Source organism: Oryctolagus cuniculus, chromosome 17, assembly GCF_051225735.1.
Source record: "Oryctolagus cuniculus isolate XC-2025 breed Fujian yellow rabbit chromosome 17, ASM5122573v1, whole genome shotgun sequence".
In the NCBI taxonomy this organism is placed as follows: Eukaryota; Metazoa; Chordata; class Mammalia; order Lagomorpha; family Leporidae; genus Oryctolagus; species Oryctolagus cuniculus.
In genome coordinates this window covers 53,621,287-53,640,002 of record NC_142883.1, presented here as the reverse complement: position 1 = coordinate 53,640,002, position 18,716 = coordinate 53,621,287, and the positions used below count along the sequence as shown (strand labels likewise).

The following is an 18,716-nucleotide window of genomic DNA, read 5'->3' as shown; positions in this document are numbered from 1 at the left end:
CTCTGTCTCATTTTCTTCCCCCGCCCAGCCCCGACGCATTCTCACTTCCTTTCCCTTGCCTGGGCACACAATATGAGTTTGAGGCGTAATTGTAAAATATTTATGATGCGTTTGAAATACAGGGTCATATGACACGTTTTTAATTTAAACATCATAGCCCTCGAACAAAGTGGAACTCTCTTTAGGAAGCTGTAATGAATTTAATTGTTTTCTATTGCTAAGAAGTCTTTAAGTGATTCCCCCCACCACCACCCAAGGAATTTTTTTTTTTCCTATTTTAAACCCAAAGAAGGAGACATTTCTGAGGGTTATTAGTTCATTAGCTGTTCGAGGAAATAATTGATCTGTCACCTCGAAGGATTTATAAGGATTTGGCTCGCAGAATTCATGACAGCAGTGGCACATGTTTAAGTTCTGCCTCAAAAGAAAGCATTTCAGTAGGGCTTCCCTTTACTTTTTGCAAGATAGAAATTAGCATCTCTGTCGAGATGAAAAGGCCCCCTAATTTTTAAGGTCCTCTGGATCTGAAGGAACCAGAGCTGCGGTGTTTGCGCCTATACCTGAAATAATTGGGTACATATTTCAGCCATCAAAAAAAATGGACTATAAACATTATAATATTTTCTGTTTCTCTTGCACCTCCTGCCCACCCCCCCCCCCCACCCCGCCTGCTCCATTCCAAATAGAATGGAACACATTTCTTCAACCTCAAATGGAGGTTTTTCTTTTACTTTTTCTTTCTTTTTTTTTTTTTTTTAAACAAATGCACCCAAATTGGGTTTGGCTCACAAAGGAAGGACTGACTGCAGAGCTAACAGACCCATCATTAGACATCCCTGCCCTCTCAAATGGCCTGTCCATTCCTCCACTCACAATATAGGACTAAGGCCGTAAACAAGGGATCCAAGGGAACTCTGGACAAGAACCATACAATGGAGGGGGATAAATTTCTTTAGCATAAATAGCAGTCTCCAAGGGTGACTGGTGTGAATGGATCCCCGCTGTGAGGGTCTCTGTGCCTACAGAGGAGATCTGTGGCTTTAAGAGCGCTGGTCCCACCCCCTGGGCTGGGGAAGTGCTCAGCGCCCCCACTGGGCTTGGTCCTCAGCCCCCTGTGGGCCTCCTCTTTCCTTTCAAGCTGTGAGTCCCAAGGAACTCAGTGACAGCTCCTCTTTCATTCTGCTGTGCAAATCCTTGAGCTGTTCCTCCAGCTTTCAAAAGGGAAACATAAGACATTTTACTTATTCTGTCCAGCAGGACCACGGAAGCCCGGTCAGACCCAGGGTTATTCCGACCGTGAGCCTGGGGGAGATCTTCCTCCTCCTGATGACCTGGGATGGTGGGTAGCCCACACTTCACACTCCCCGCACCCTCACGTCCCGCCCTGGGTCCCGTTCCACCTGGGACCGACATCCCACCGACCCAAGGACAGAGACACCGCCGACCCAAGGACAGAGACACTACCGACCCAAGGACAGAGACACCGCTGCTAGAAATAAGTGCATCCCATGGAACACAGTTTCTTATCCGCAGTTTCTTATCGCTCAGGAGCAAAACACATTTGTGCAGATTCCAGAGTAAACATTTACTTCCAGAGAAGTCCTTTCGAAGAATTAATCCGTGTACACTTTTTAAAAAAGCAAAAAAACAGCCAGCACCCTACCCCGTCCCTGCTTATCCTGGTCCCACGTTCTGATCCCTAGAGTTAGTCGCTTTGAACTCTCCTGATTTTCCCACTCCGGCCAACACTGAATGTTGCACAGCTAGATTCCCCCGCCCCCCACCCCGCCCCGTTGCTCCCAAAATCCGTGGATACGCAAGTCTCTTAAGTAAGATTTATATATCACCTGCACAGTTCTCCATATAGTTCATTATATATTTTTTTTCTTTTTATTCAAAAGAAAAAGAAACAGGCTCGCATCCGTTTTTTTTGTCAGTTCAGTCCCCCGAATGTCTGCAAGGGCTGGCTGGAGCCAGGAACTGAGTCCAGGTCTCGCCCACGAGTGGCAGGGACCCCACTGCTTGCCTCTTCACCTGTCGCCTCCCACAGTTCACACTGGCAGGGAGCTGGACCCCGGTACAGAACGCGGGCGTCGTCACGGCCGGGGCAAGCCCTTGCCCCCCTCACACACACTTTAAGTCATCTCTAACTGGCTCACAATACCTCAGCCAGTGAAAACGCTACCTGGGTAGTTGTCACGTCGTGTTGTTCAGGGAATAATGACGAGAAAAATGACGCGTGGACCCTTTCGATACCTACACAGTCCCTTTTTCCCAAGCAGCTGTGACCTGTGGTTGACTGCAGTCACACCTGACGTGGCGTGCAGGGTTTCACCACACTGTGTCTGCGCTTCTCCTCCCTCCCGCGGCATTACTGCAGCCTGCTGCGTGTTGTTGTAGATGTTTCCTGCCCCACTGGTGACCGCGTGCTCGCCTCCCTGTCCTCCACCCTCCATTTCTATCAGCTGCTGGGAACTCTTTGCATTCCGTGTTAACCACAATTAAGCTTTTAGGACTGCGTTGTTTTTTATTCCAGAAGTTCAAACCCACTGAATACCTTTGGTGTTATTATGTCCATATGAATACTGTACCCTGAAACATCCAAGAAATGAGCTGTGGTCGACTGTATTTCCCTCTAAAATTCCTGAGTCATATCCCCATGTCAGTCAGAGAATGTTCAGCTCTGTTTTCTTAAATCCCATCACTGGCTTAAAACCATGCTGTGTCTTAATTTGATAATATTTTTTAAGATCTGCTATAATTCTTTTTCCCATAATCCTTCCAGCTCAGAACTTACTCTATTATTACTTACTCTATTATTTGGAAACCGTTCCATTATTCTAGAAAGCCACCGACTTCCTTTTCTAATTTAGTTATCTGAGTTGCTTCCTGTTTATATCAAAAATATATAAAGTGCCTTTTATATTTCCTGGAGTTTCCAATTGCTTTTGTTTTGTGTTGAAATATTTTGGAACTAACTCCTCCTTTTTCCCTAAAGACCTACATCCTCAGGCTCCTTGTTCCTCTCTGGATGGGGTTATGACTGTAAATATTATTTGTTGCTGATTCAAATGACATGCTATTCTTACATTTTCTATCTTGTGTAGGTTTCATCTTATAGAGTTATTTATTTGAAAGGCAGAGTAGCAGAGAGGGAGGGACAGAGAAAAAGATTTCTTCTATCTGCTGGTTCACTCTCCAAATGACTGCAATGACTGTGGTTTGGCTAGGCCAAAGCCAGGAGCCAGGAACTCCACCCTGGTCTCCGACTTGGGCCGTCTGCTGTTGCCTTCCTACGCACATTAGCAGGGAGCTGGATTGGAAACTGGGCATCCAGGGATGTTGGTGTTGCAGGTGGTAGCTTAACCAGCTATACCACAACACTGGCCCTGATATTTCATTTTTTCTTTTGTTAGTTTTGAATGAACTTATGGATAATTTTTCCTAATGCAAGAATACTTCAAAAAGTTCACGGAGAGGCTGTTGTCATGACACGGCTTCTTCTTCTTCCTTTGTAAAGGATTTATTATCTTATTTGAAAGGCAGAGTTAGAAGGAGAGATAGAGAACTTCCATCTAGTGGTTTACTCCCCAAACGGCCGCAGCGGCTGGAGCTGGGCTGATTAGAGGTCATGAGCTAGGAGCTTCTTCTGGGTCTCCCATGTAGGTCCAGGGCCCCCAAGCACTTGGGCCATCTTCTACTGCTTTCTGAAGCCATTAGCAGGGAGCTGGATCAGAAATGGGACAGCCAGGACTAGAACCAGCGGCACCCATATGAGGTGCCGGCACAGCAGATAGAGGCTTAGCCTACTATGCCACAGCATTGGCTCTGTGGGACTGCTTCTTAAGCCACTGCCAGAAATGCCAGCATCCCATATAGGCGCTGGTTCAAGTCCCAGCTGCTCCGCTTCTGATCCAGCTCCCTGCTGATGCATATGGGAAAGCACTGGAAGATGGATCAAGTGCCTGGGCCCCTGCCACCCACGTTGGAGACCTGGATTGTGTTCCAGGCTCCAGGCTTTGACCTGGCCTGTCCTGGCCCAGCCTAGCCCCAGTCATTGTGGCCACTTGGGTAGTGAACCACCAGTTGGAAGATTCTCTCTCTTTCTCTCTCTCTCTCTGTCTCTGTCTCTGTCTCTGTCTCTCTCCATCTGTGACTCTGCTTTTCAAATAAATAAGTACATTTTTTTTATTTAAAAGAGTTTCATGGAAAAAATAAATTAAAATAAGTTTATTTTGGCACAAAACTTTTTAAAAAAAATCTATGGAAAAATTCATAATATGCATTTTCCATGAATTTTTGGATGTACCTCAGATTTTACATCTGTAAAATGTCTCATAATACCAACTTCCACATTTGAGGATTCATCAGATAATCTCTTGGGGGATTTATTCATTCTTCAATGTGTTCATTAGTTTGTTGCTTCCTTTTTGTTTGTTGTTGTTTTTTAATGGTGCTGCTAATTTATTTGTAATTTAATTGATTTGAAAATCAGAGTAACAGAGAGGGAGAAGAGGGAGGGGTACCTATCTTCCATCTGCTGGCTTGTTCCCTAAATGCCCACAATGACCAGGGCTGGGCCAGGTTGAGGCCAGGAGCCTGGAAGTCCATCCAGCTCTCCCACATGGGTGGTAGGGACCCCAGTACCTGAGCTATCGTCAGCTGCTGTCTCCCAGCGTGTGCATGAGCAGGAAGCCGGATCGGAAGTGGAGGTAGGACTTGATCCCAGCACCCTGCTATGGGATCCAGGCAAGCCAAGCAGTGGGTTAACCTACGCCTCGACGCCCGCCCCTGTTGGTTGGTCTTCCTGGAGAGCTCCCTCTCTCGCACCTTCTGCCCCCGTCTGAACTGCCTGCCGGACCCCATCTCAGGCCGGTAGTGCTGTTTGTCATCCTAGTTTTCTGTTCATTTTTTACCTTCAAGCTTCTGCAAAGGGAAAGAGAGCCTCAGGAATCGTCACCTGTGTAAAAGCGCCTTGCTCCTCTTGTTTGATGGGTAGCTTGGCTGCCTGTGATAGAACTCTGGATGGCGGATCAGGGGCAGGAGTGCTGAGGTTGCTGCTTGGGCTGTCTGCGTCCCCTGTCACTGCCTGATTCAGGTTCTGGCTCCTCCTCTTCCTGCTGATGTGCACTCTGGGAGGCAGCAGATGATGGCTCAGGTGCTTGGGCCACCGCACACCCATGTGGGATGCCAGCATCTCAGGCAGCAGCTTAACCCAGCGCACCAAGCACCAGCCCCACTCTGGAAGCTTTCAGAGCCTTTCTGTTACTATTCCGAAATGTCAAAACTGTGGGTGTGAATTTTGATTTTCAAAAGCTCCTTCTCTTTTGCTTTTAGAAATTATTTATGGGGCTGACACTGTGGCGTAGCGGGTAAAGCTGCTGTCTGCAGTGCCGTCATTTCATATGGGCGCCGGTTCAAGTCCTGGCTGTTCCACTTCTGATCCAGCTTCCTGCTAATGGCCTGGGAAAGCAGTGGAAGATGGCCCAAGTCCTTGGGCCCCTGCACCCACGTGGGAGACCCGGAAGAAGCTCCTGGTTTGGGATCAGCCCAGCTCCAGCCATTGTGGCCATTTGGGGAGTGAACCAGCAGATAGGAGACCTCTCTCTCTTTCTCTCTGCCTCTGCCTCTCTGTAAATCTGCCTCCAAATAAATATATAAATAAGCCTTTAAAAAAAAAATGAGAGAATTCAGAGCAGTGAAGACCAAGGTGAGGAGAGGGAGTGACTCAGATGAGTGCAGGCCACAAAGACACGTTCATTTTGACCAAAGCCAGAGCTTTTCAGAGATGCCTGTACTGTGTCAGGCAGTCCCACCCTCTTCCCAGAATGCTGCTTCCAGCACGGGCTAATCGAAGCCTAGATTTCGTCTGCCCGTACCCTGCGCAGTTGAGGCCCCTTCTTCCTCCATGACCTTAGTGTCTGAGCACCCGAAAACACCACCCCTCCCCCGCCTTCCAGCACCTGTCCTGCTGCTGCCCCTGCAGGGAAGGCAGGGCCGTGTGGTGCCCACCCCTCCTCTCCCTGCTCCTGGTCGCCCTGCCTGCCTCCTCCTCTCTCACCTGCACTCTTTCCTGGCTTCACCCCCTCTCCCGAACCTCAGAGGTGGCAGAGATTTGAAGGTCCATTTCTCAGATGCCTCAAGGATCCTCCAGTGAGCTGGCCACTCCCTAGTAAGACTGGGAACTGGCGGTGACTGGTGTGAGGTGTCAGCTGTGCTTGGGAGGACCAGGTCTTCTGGTGGGTGTGGTGGTTGGCAGTGTTAGGCTTGGGGAAGATCCCAGCAGCGAGCGTCTGCTGTCCTGTGTGGCCCTTGGCCATCTTATAAGCTCCTGATAGCCTTGACCAAAAAACTTTCCCCTTTCGATAAACTGGTTTAGAGTGAATGTTGTCATCTTTAGCTAAAAACCTTCCCTTGAAATGTTTCTTTTCTTTGTTCAAAATTATTATTCTTTAAGAGATGGAGGGGCCAGTGCTGTGGCTCAGCAGGTTAAGCCACTGCCTGCCACGCCGGCATCCCACAGAGGCACTTGTTCATGTCCTGGCTGCTCTATTCCTGGTCCAGCTCCCTACTAATGTGCCTGGGAAAAGTAGCAGAAGATGGCCAAGTGCTTGGATCCCTGCCAACCCACATGGAGTTTCAGGCTCTAGGCTGCAGGCTGGCCCGGCCCTGACCGTTGTGGGCACTTGGGGAGTGGACCAGAGGATGGAAGAGCTCTCTCTCTCTGTCTGTCTGTGTCTCTGTTTCTCCCTCGCTCTCTCTGTAAGTCTGCCTTTCAAGTAAATACATCTTTTTTAAAAATAATTTTTTTAAAAATGGAGATAGAGAAGGCTTCAGTGTACTGGTTCACTCCCCAAATTCCTGCAGCAGCTGGGGCTGGGCTAGGCCGAAGCCAGGAGCTGGGACCCAGTCCAGGTCTCCCATGTCAGCAACCCAACTACTTGAGCCATCGCCTGCTGACCCAGGACCTGCATTAGCGTGGCTGGGATTGGAGCCAGAGCCGGCACTGAAACTTGGGTAGTCCAGTATGGGTCATGGGCATGTGGCCCACTGTACCAGATGCCCACCCCGATATAGTGCGTTTTGACCTGTCAGTCACTCTCTCACATTATTGAGGATTTTGACACCCAATCCACAGTTATCTCTTTGTCTTGTTTCCCTGCCACCATGCTAGGGCACAAAGGTGACATCCCTAGGTCACCATTTCTCTGCCTCCATGGCTACAGCCTGCGGTCAGTCTATCTGGAACAGCTGCACCTCTGAAAGGCCCTCTGTCGGACCTGGGCTGACCTTGGGCCCTTCCACTTTCCCTCTCCACTCAGACCTTGGAGTGGCCTCGGCCTCCCAGGCCTGGCCTGGCCCCCTGTCAGGTGCATTACGTCTGCTGGCCTGGCTTTCTCGCCCTGGACGACCAACACTGTACTATACTCCTACCGGCATTTGATTTCCTCACCCTCTCCACTTAGTGGTGTGCTTACTGTCCCTTCAGGCATTCCATGGTGTCACAGAGTTCTTCCTGTGTTTAATGAGGAGCAAAGTGCAGTAGCCAGCACTTGTGACAGTTGTCCCCAGATCCAGTGAGATAGGTTCACGTGATGTCCACACCTTGTGGCACACCAAGAGGAAGCGATCTGCCCAAGGCCACACAACCAGTAAGTGACTGATGCAGGATTCAACTTGTATCCTTCAGTCTTCTTTAATCAACAGTTACATAGGGATACGTTTTTTCTCTTTAACCACGTTATTTATATTTCACTGTTGATATGACATAGAGCAGTTTCTGAAAGCAGTACTCCATCAATACAGCCACCACACTGTTACCATTCATACGTGTGTTATATTATCATATATATAGATGAGTGGGCGGGCCAGAGAGAGAATTCTCATCTGCTGATTCACTACCCTGATGCCCACCACAGTCTTCAACCAAAGCCGGGAGTTGGGAACTCCATCCAGGTCTCCCACATGAGTGGCAGGAGCCCAAGGACTTGAGGCACCACTGCTGCCTCCCAGGGTCTGCGTTGTCAGGAACTGGAGCCAGGGATCCACACCCAGGCTCTCTGCTAGGGGGCACGGCATCCTAACCAGAGTCCTAACCCATGGGATAAATCCCCAGCCCCCACCCCCATTTTTTGTTTACTTTTAATGAAAATTCATTCTCTCTTCCACATTATGTTCTTACTCTGGATTCTGATTTGCATCTCAGTTCTTTGGCGAAGTATCATGTTTAAATGCTATGCAGGGGGCTGGCACTGTGGCGCAGCAGGTTAAAGCCCCGGCCTGAAGAACCGGCACCCATATGGGATGCTGGTTCTGATCCTGGCTGCTGCTCCTCTTCTGATCCAGCTCTCTGTGATGGCCTGGGAAAAGCAGTAGAAGATGGCCCAAGTCTTTGGGCCCCTGCACCCACGTGAGAGACCCGGGGGAAACTCCTAGCAGAAGCTCCTGGCTTTGGATCGGCGCAGCTCCGGCCATTGTGGCCATCTGGGGGGTGAACCAGCGGATGGAAGACCTCTCTCTCTGTCTCTACCTCTCTCTGTACTCTGTCTTTCAAATAAATAAAAAAAATCTAAAAAAAGTAATTAAAAAAATAATAAATGCTATGCAGATAAATGTTTCAGGCAGCTATCAAGTAGCTAGGGAGGTGGATTTTTCTGAATCACCTCTCTACCCCTCTTTGAAAATACAGAGTCTGTTTTACGCAGCAGTGTAGACCCTCATAAGTGAAGTATAAAATTGGTTGTATCAACTACTTTTTTCCCCTCTACTGTCTTTTTTTTTTTTTAAAGATTTATTTATTTATTTGAAAGGCAGTGCTCAGAGAGGCAGAGGCAGAGAGAGAGAGAGAGGTCTTACCATCCTCTGGTTCACTCCCCAGATGGCCGAAATGGCCTGAGTTGCACCAATCCAGAGCCTGAAGCTTCTTCCAGGTCTCCCACACAGGTGCAGGGGCCCAAGGACTTGGGCCATCTTCTATGGCTTTCCCAGGCCATAACAGAGAGCTGGATCAGAAGTGGAGCAGCCGGGACTTGAGCCGGCACCCATATGGGATGCTGGCACTGCAGGCTGCAGCTTTACCTGCTAAGCCACAGCATTGGCCTCTACTGTCTTCAAGATTAACCTTGTCTGGGGGCGGCGCTGTGGCACAGTGGGTTAATGCCCTGGCCTGAAGCGCCGGTATCCCATGTGGGTGCCTATTCAGATCAGCACAGCTGCGGCCGTTGCGGCCAATTGGAGAGTGAACCATCGGATGCAAGACCTCTCTCTTTCTCTCCCTCCCTCCCTCTCTACCCCGCCCCCCGCTTCTCTCTGTGTAACTCTTTCAAATAAATAAAATAAATCTTTAAAAAAAAAAAAGCATTAGCCTTGTGTGGTGCCTACACTTTGAGATCTCACATCAGACTTTGAACCCCAGCTCTAACGCTGAGACCTTTGGCAAGTTACTTGGCATCTCCAAACTTCAGCCATTTGACCTTTGAAGATGAGGATGGGCACGCAATTAGCCGAGCAGTTGAGATGCCAGGATCCCATCTTGGATTGCCTGGGCTTGTTACCCCAGCTCTGGCTCCCAACTCAAATTTCAGCAAATCATAGCCTTCCCTGAAGGCTGCATATGGAGACAGATGCAGGTTATGTTGTACCCCACAAAGCGAATCTTCTCCTGGAAAACCAAAAAGCCTTTTCATCCTCTTCCCCGGCCACTGCTCTGTCCCCAGCAGTCCTCCTTAGGCCCCAGGCCCTCCTCCTTCCTGGTCCCCGACCTTATCGGATGTGCAAGGGTGGAGGGGTGGCTAAATTCCTGAGAGTCTAGAACAGTCCGCTAGGGGTCTTCAGAAAGTCCGTGGAAAATCCCATTTTCTAAAAGAGCTGTGCATGGATTTCAAAAATGTTTTTTTGCACCAAAATAAACTTATCTTTTAATTACATTTTCCCATGAACTTTGGGAAGCACCCTCCTATCTGTGAGAGAAGCAGCAGGAGTGTTTGGCTCTGTTAAATACAGGGCTCAGCTGCGCTGGGAGACTTGGCAGTTCCCGAGTATCTCCCAGGGTAATCTCCAGCGAGAGCATGCCTGGGGCTGCTGTTGGGCTCCTCCGGGCCAGTGTCATTCTTGTTTATCCCGCCCGGCTTGCAGTTCTGTAGCCCGGGAGCATAAAGTCAACAGTGCTCCCGACAGCCTGGGCCACGAGGTTCTCTTAGTTAAGATTCTGGTTTCCAGAGGCCCTGGTGCGTTCTTTTGTGCCGTCTGGTCTGTTTGTTTTTCACTCTGGCCAGGAGAGGAAGGTTCCCGGTTCTGTCTCCAGGCTCAGGGTCACCAACGTTTATACCACTCTTTCCGAAACTTCATTTCAGAGACTGACTGTTGGCTCGTATTCACTATAAGGAAGTACGTACTTATGATAGAGATGACATATTTTTGCCACAATAGATCTGAACATGGCCACGAGTCAGTATGAAACGGTTTCTGTTGATACAGAGTTTGTGAAGTTAGTGCAAGGACTCAGTAGGACCGTATTTTCCTAGAGTTGTGTTATTGGCCTTGGTATGTACTTGTAGAATTTTAGAAATTGAGAAAAAAAATCTTAAGAGTTTTATAACCTCCTCCCTTCTTTTTAATTTGCTTCATTTGATGACTCTTGTCAAAACTAAAGGAATCACTGTTTGAAAAGTTGGGTAAAAATTCAGCAGACTGGACTTGCTTGGAGAGAAGGTTCTTCATGTGTAGCTTACCAAGGACCCGGTATTGAGTGTGTACTATCAGGGGCCAGGGATTTAGGGGGATGAATTTCCCAGGGTTTAATCATTTCATAAGGTCTCCGAGTGTGACTTTTTCCCCAATAATCTACTTATCTCAGTAATTTACCCCTCCTCCTGCACTGCGAGGAAAATGAGTCTCCCAGGTTGTTTGCATGATAAGTAGCTGGGGATTGTGTGGGCCTTTCAAGCTGCAGCCCCGAGTTAATTGTAGCAGCCTGAGCTAATGGTTTCCCACGTGAGCCCGCAGGTTCAGCGAAGACTGAGGGCTTGAAAATACCCTTTATCATGAGCCCCCTGCGCATCTGAAAAGCTGCAGTCATGGAGGCTTGTGCTTCGTGCAAGATCTTTTCCCTTGCCGTCGGTGGGTGAGAAGAATGTCCTCCTGGACGTAGGCAAGGACTAATGGTTCTGCGGCTAGCGCTGGGCGTTGGCTCCTTGCAGGAGGTGCTTTGGTTTTCCAAGGGAGCACACCAATCTGCCGCCCCTTCCCTAGTACCACCCCAACCCCAACCTTTAGAATTTCAGGAATAAGCTGCTCCTTGGAAGCAAACAGCTAGAAAAGTCACATTGGAAAAAAGGTAAACTTCCTCAAATGTTCTGATGTTCCTCTTTAAGGTTCCTTTCACACCTATCTAAAGTTTTTAACACAGTTCCACATCAACTAGCAAGAGCAAAGTAGAGTTTCTGTTTAAGAGAAAGGACAGTTTTCACCAGGAGAGTGTAACTGGAATATTCCGCACCACCCAGGAGCTTCCAAAAGTTGAAGGAAAATGGAAATAAGATACTCTTATCTTGGTGCCAAAAAAAAAAGTTTGAAATTCACGCATGTTTTTGTTCTTGTGGGCTTTTTGAAGACCTGGTATATGTATGAATCTCAGAATTTTTTTTTGCATCAGAAGAAACGTACATTTCAATCCCACCCTCCGTGAAGCGTCGGCCATACCCTGGTGCATCACTGGAGGACAGGGAGATGTGAGTCATCTTAAAAATGACGTCATGGTGGCCGGCGCCTCGGCTCACTAGGCTAATCCTCCACCTAGCGGCGTCGGCACACGGGGTTCTAGTCCCGGTCAGGGTGCCGGATTCTGTCCCGGTTGCCCCTCTTCCAGGCCACCTCTCTGCTGTGGCCCGGGAATGCAGTGGAGGATGGTCCAAGTGCTTGGGCCCTGCACCCCATGGGAGACCAGGAGAAGCACCTGGCTCCAGCCATCAGATCAGCGCAGTGCACCGGCCGCAGTGCACCGGCTGCGGCGGCCATTGGAGGGTGAACCAAAGGCAAAAGGAAGACCTTTCTCTCTGTCTCTCTCTCTCACTGTCCACTCTGCCTGTCAAAAAAAAAAAAAAAATGACGTCATGGAGGCAGGAGGAAGTGGACGTAAAGTGGGGTCAGCCCCAAGACACTGTTCCCCTGAGAACATCTAGAGGGAGGGGAGCCGGTTCTGTGAAAGGAAGACCCGGAAAAGGAAGCCCAGGGGCCCACTCCCCGCCCTCACCTCCGCGGCCAGCGCCCTCCCAGCCTCCGGGGCTCAGCCATCAGAGCACCCCGCCATCTTCCTGTCACAGCGTCTTCACAGTCGTAACTTCATGCGTGTTAACGATCCACCGCCTACCTTTCTCTCCCCATGAGAATCGAACCTCCCCAGCAGTGTACAAGGGCCTCGTCTACACTGACAACACCAGTTAATATCCCCATAACCGGGAGATCCTCAGACTATTTGCTGCGTGAACGGGCACGTAGGTGAGAGTTGAATTGTTGAAGAGATGCCCAGCAGAGCTGAGCGGCTCATTTTAAGAAATGGAGAAACGTAAAGGAACCATGAGCCTAGAAAGTGGAGAGATGTGTTGGGAGCAGAAATATGTGTATATGCAATGGTCCATGCATAAGTGGGCCTTGGGATAGAAGAGGAAGAGGAAAATGAAATTTTGAGCTTTTTCTAGGATGCAGGTAAGTGAGTGTATCGGCCAGATTTCCAGCAGAAGACGTGAGGCTGGCAGATCGGTGCTCATGTGGGATGCTGGCGGCGCAGGCAGTGGCTTCGGCTGCTGTGCCACACATAGGGCCTGGCGCTTCTACCACAGACAAGAGACAAACAGCACTTTCTTTTTGTTAAAGACGCATCTATTTATTTGAAAGGCAGAGGCAGAGAGAGAGAGAGAGAGAGAGAGAGAGAGAGAGGTCTTCCATCCGCTGGTTCACTCCCCAGATGGCTGCAACATCGGGAGCTGTGCTGATCTGAAGCCAGGAGCCAGGAGCTTCCTCTGGGTCTCCCACGTGGGTGCAGGGGCCCAAGGTCTTGGGCCATCTTCTATTGCTTTCCCAGGCCACAGCAGAGAGCTGGATCAGAAGTGGAGCAGCCAGGACTCGAACCAGCGCCCATATGGGATGCCGGCGCTGCAGGCTGAGGTTATAACCCGCTGCACCACCACCCCAGCCCTGACACTTTCTTTTTAAAAAGCAGTTAGCTTCAGCTTTATCTTGGTTGACTGGATTTATTGTTTTCCATGAGATTTTTAGGTTTCCTCGTCTTTTTTGGATAGAGGAAGAGCACCCCCATCTGCTTGCCTGTTCCCCAGGTGCCCTCCCTGGGCAGGACTAGGCCTGGGACTGAAGATGGGAATTCAACCCAGATCGCCCTTGTGGGTTGCAGGGACCCAGTGACTTGCACCGCTGCCTGCTGGGAACCAGAGCCAGGAATGGAACCCAGGCACCGCGGTACACGTCTTGGACATCTTAACTGACTTCTCAACCTCTAGGCTAAGCACCCGTCCAACAGCACGTTTTTTAAACCAAGGTTTTGTGTGACAGAGGAGCCTTCAGAAACTGTTTCTTCCTTAGGTTCAATAAAGACCGGACAGCTGTATGGAAACATGATTGTACGATGGGACGTGACCTTGTGGGAACAGCGTGCATGGCACTCGTGCCCCCAGTGTAGGGAGGGATCTCATCTGGAAGGGGGCTCTTCACAGGAGACGGAAGAGGGTGACCTCTCTGTGTCGTGGAGCATGCTTCTGGGGAGTGAGAGTCCTGACTGCTGTGACCCACCTCTGGGAAGGGGAGTTGTGGTTTCGGTGGCTTGCCTTGTAGGACACAGGGAGGCAAGAAGATGCGAGATCAGAAAGACCTTGCTTCCCAGACCTGCCGCTCCCCTTCAGCTTAGGATTCGGCATACTTTGGGGTGTTGTGTCTGATTCCCACGGCACCTAGGGAGCAGGCCCTAAGAGCAAGGGAGAGAAAACATGTTACTCCGTGGTAGCCGGAACCATCGACAAGGACAGCGGACAGGAAGCGTGGTTCAAGGGAGATGCGAGTGGCCGGCATTGTGGCAACACACGGGCTCCGGTTCAAGTCCCAGCTGCTCCACTTCCAATCCGGTTCCCTGCTGGTGCACCTGGGAATGCAGTGGAGGATGGCCCATGTGGGAGAACTAGATGAAGCTTCTGGCTCCTGGCTTTTGTCTGGACCAGCCCTGGGCCATTGTGGCTGTTTGGGGAGGGAACCAATGGATGGAAAATCTCTCTGTAACTCTGCCTTTTGAAAAAATAAAATAAATCTTGTTTGAAAAAAAAAAAGTGGGGGGGGGGGGATGAAACTGTTGCAAGAAGCACTGCCACAGCAAGTGGTGAGCCAGAGAAGACCTACCCAGCTTTGCTGTCCTGACCTCTGACCGCCAGCCAGAGCCGCCTCTGGCAGAGCCCAGTAGGAAGGCGGAGAGCAGGCGAACCCAGGGCAACCCGTGGGATCCAGCATGTGGGGGTCCCTCCTCCAAACCAGGGTGCACAGGAGAGTGGAGGACCTTCTGGACAGGCAGTCAGAGAGCACCCAGCCTGTGACGGAGTTCACGTTGGTGGGTTTGTGTGTGGTTCATTGGGCGGTGGGAAACATAGCTGTAAATAGGAAAATTATGTATTATAGTCACGATGACTTAGGACCTCAGCGGATTGTCAGTGTATCCAGGAGCCTGCAATCTTACTTTAAAATGATTGTATTTTGAACATGTACTTTAACCGTCGACAGAATGAACGAGGCATCCCCTGAGAAACGCTGCCCCCCCCACCCCCTGTCTCCTCGCCACTCCTTCCCGGCCCTGTGTAGGTCATCGCTTGTACCAACTTCTTCTCACATCTTTTCCTAGTGTTGCTTTTTGCAGATGCAGGCAAATCTGTATGCGTGTGTTGCCCTGTTCCCCCTCCCTCCCGTGAAAGATGGCATCTTGTGAACATTTGTTTGCGTGGGGCACGTATGTTATTTTATATGTGTGTGGGTACAGCCGAAGGATAAATCCCCCAGCGTAGACATTTTAATTAGTTTTGCCAGATTGCCCTTCTCGGGGATCGTATGGTTGTATATTCCCAAAAGCATAATAGGAGAATATTTCCCTACAGCCGTACCAAGGAGGTATGGTGGCTAGCTTTTGGAACTGTGCCAACCTGATAAATGAAAAATATTATTTCATTGTATTAGGTGGAACCACATGCAATTGCCACTTATGTAAGTCAGAAATTACAGAGCATTGTTAATTTCATGTGGTTCAACTTAATAGCTTTACTTTATGTTTTCCTTCTGCATGCATGTACTTTTTTGATATATTTTAATGGCCATTTGTATTTCTTTCTTTATGAACAGTCTGTTGATGCTCTTGGTGTGTTTTTCTGTAGGTTGCTGGTCTTTTTCTCATCAGTTTTAAGGACTCTTTTATAAACTGGGGAGATTAATCCTTTGTGAAAATGAGTTTCAGGGTCTTTTCCCTTAATTTCTTGTCTTTTGGTTTGGCTTATGATGATTTTATGCTATTAAATTTTTATAATTCTTCTGTAATTGTACTATCCATCATTTCTTTTATGACATCCAGATTTTGAGTCATGGTAAAAAAAGTATTTCCATTCCAAGGATATAAAGGGACTCTTTCATGGATTTTTTTTTTTCCCCTAGGCTTAATGATTTTGTCTGTTGCATCAAATTTTTTGATGGATTTGGACTTGATCCTGGTGTGAGGGGTATCTTTATCCAAATGGAAACTCACTTGTTCAGCAGCATTAATTTTTAAAATCCATTCTTATTGATTTTGAAGGCCACCTTGATCACATACTAATTTTGAAGATTAGGTTTAAGTCCTAGCAATTTACTTTAGCATTTAGGCTGGAGTGCGGCTAAAACATGACACATCCCTTAGAATATCTTCCCTCTGCATGTTGCCAAACCATGTTCTGCCAAGAAAATACAGGTGAACAAAACTGGGGAGATGAAATAACCGCAGGTCTACCAATGTTAATACTCTCCTGTGTGTATGGTCCACAGACTTCCACGTGAGGGTGAAGGTTAAGCTACTGTAACGAGAGGCAGAGGGGCTGGCATGGCACAGCAGGTTAAGCCAGAGACTGCGATGCCGGCCTCCCATATCGGAGCACTAGCTGAGTCCTGGCTGCCCCCTTCTAATCCAGCTCCCTGCTGATGCTCCCGGGAAGGCAGCAGAAGACGGCCCAAGTGCGTGGGCCCCTGCACCTGCACAGAGTCTTGGATGGAGTTCCTGGCTCCTGGCTTAGGCCTGGCCTAGCCCTGGCTGTCTCAGCCATTTGGGGAGTAAACCAGTGGATGGAAGATCTCTTTCCTCTCTGCCTCTCCCTCTCTCTCTGTCACTGTCTTAAAAATAAATAAATAAATCTTTGAGAGAGAGGGTGAGACCTAACCGCATCACAGCAACGTGGCTTGTAGATTTAGCGGCATTGTAACGGCTCTGAAGTCAGCTGGGTTGGAGGTGGAGGTCTTTCTCCGTGGAATTATTTTTTTCTGTTTTCCTTTCTTTTTTAAAAGTTAAGTAGGTTAGGCTCAGTGTAAAATAAAATTTGCCTGTTGTAGGTGAGCAATTCTATACTTTTTTAAATAAAGATTTATCTATTTTTTTTTATTTGAAAGAGTTACACAGAGAGAGAAGGAAAGGCAGAGAGGGGGGAGGTCTTCCATCCGCTGGTTCACTCCCCAATTGGCCGCAATGGCCGGAGTTGCACCGATCTGAAGCCAGGGGCTTTCTTTGGGTCCTCCACGTGGGTGCAGGGGCCCAAGGATTTGGGCCATCTTCCACTGCTTTCCCAGGCCATAGAAGAGAGCTGGATTGAAATTGGAGCAGCAGGGACTTGAACCAGTGCCCATATGAAATCTAGCACAGCAAGTAGCGGCTTTACCAGCTGCGCCACAGCACCGCCCCCAATTCCATACATTTTGATAAACATGTATAATTGTGCAGTAGCACCACAGTAAAACACTGAGTATTTCCACCTCTCCAGATGGTCCCCTCATACTCCTTTGTGGTCCATGCCCCCATTCCACCCCCGGCCCCTGAAAAGCACTGATCTGATTTCTAGCCCTATGGCTTTGCTTCTCCATGGGGTCATCCTTGGCTCTCTCGGTCTCTCATGTCACGCTTGCTCTCCCCTGTCTCTCCCCGTGCTCCGTGGATCCTCATCCGCTCAGTGGAAGCCGGGTGGCCGGCACGCTATGGCTGTGCCTCAGGAAGGGGAGCTCGCCTGAAGCTCGCCTGGCCGAAGCCTTCAGCCTGGAAGTGGCCGCATCATTTCTGCTCGCTTTCCGTTATTGAGAGTTCAGCTGTGTGCCCACCTAGCTGGGAAACCTTCTCCATTGCTGTTGAGCACAGGCAATGTGGATCCTGTGGACTAACTAGACGTCGCCCCTGCAGCCTGGCTACCCACATCCCCGCCATCTGAGGACACACCCTCTCCTCAAGCCCCGATCAGCTCCTGCAGCACCACAAGTTCTGGGTGGTGCAGGGTCAGGGGTGGCTCCTTGCAGTCTGGGGACTTCTAAACTACAGTACTATTTGTGTCTCCTCCCCTGAGTCAGGGGTTCCTGGTAAATTTATGGGGCTTCCATTAAGTGCGCCAGGAATCACATCCAAGTTCCGTTTCTGGAGAAATGGTTTTGCTGGTTTTGCGACTTCTGACTTACAGTGGCTCCCCCGTTTTAAAAGCAACAACTCTGGGGCTCCTCAAACAGAAGACCTAGCGGGCACAGCAGTAAACCAGATCTCTGCCTCTTTCTCTGGTTTCTCGGGGGGCCTGAAGGGCAGGCTCTGAGCCCCTCAGCCTCCTCTGGTTCTCTGTAAGGCCCATCAATAGTTTTCCCAACCCCGAGAGGCCACAGTTTCCTAGACTTTTCTATCCACTTCCATCTCTGCTCACAATTGCCAATCCTTGCACACGCCTATCTCTTTCTTGTAACGGTTTGCAGAAAATTAGCAAATTACACATAAGCATTGATTTCTTCAGAGGACTACGGCATGTGTAGCATTTCTAAGTTTTCTTAACTGTATTATCGTAGTTAATTTGAAAAGCTGTCACGCCATCTCCTGTCCCCTTATTTTCAGGATCAGTCGGGTGGGTGGGAGTAGACTTAAACAGCAGCCCTATAAATCCAGTCGTACAAGGAAGTATCATTAGTAGCACAAAAGGCAGCCTCTCCAGCGCTGTGTGATATGGGCATGGGGTGTCAGCAGGCCGATAATCGCACTGTAGAAGCGGGCAGGGAGGGAGGGGCCGGTGCTCACCAAGCCTGTCTGTTTGCAGACGCCTGTGGGGATGGATCCAATGGGATCCTACAACAGGGAGAAGGCAAATGCTAGAATCCTCCACCAGAGAAGGCTAGTTTGTAGCTTTTAAAGGAGGATGACCATTTGAGCTCAATTATGGATTCAAGTCATCCATGGAACATAAAAATGTAAAGCAGGAAGAGGGTGGGTAGGGTTCCACTTAAGAATTTGGATAAAGCCAACTTAAGAAGTACAAGAGGGGCAGGTGTAATGGCGCAGCAAACTGAGCCGCCACTTGGGATGCCCACAGCCCATGTCAGAGCAGCTGTTCAAGTCCCGGCTATTCTGCTTCCAGTCCAGCTCCATGCTAACGTGACTGGGAGGCAGAAAATGATGGCTCAGGCACTTGAGTCCCTGCCAA

The 18,716-nt window shown here is 49.2% G+C and overlaps 1 protein-coding gene across 10 annotated transcripts in view; it reads left to right on the top strand.

The window, feature by feature from the left end:
- STX8 (syntaxin 8) overlaps positions 1–18,716 on the top strand; it is a 304,958-nt gene that overhangs the window by 238,844 nt on the left and 47,398 nt on the right. For 3 of the 10 annotated variants that reach the window (XM_089318364.1, XM_089318365.1, XM_089318367.1), the window contains one exon: positions 13,594–14,091. The exons of 3 other annotated variants lie outside the window; for them this stretch is intronic. In XM_089318364.1, the coding sequence (XP_089174490.1) occupies positions 13,594–13,946 (353 nt within the window). In that variant the 3' untranslated portion in view covers positions 13,947–14,091. Of the gene's footprint in view, positions 1–13,593; positions 14,093–18,716 lie in introns of those variants that run through there. 4 more of the 10 variants (XM_089318360.1, XM_089318368.1, XM_089318362.1 and 1 more) reach the window with 3 other exon arrangements.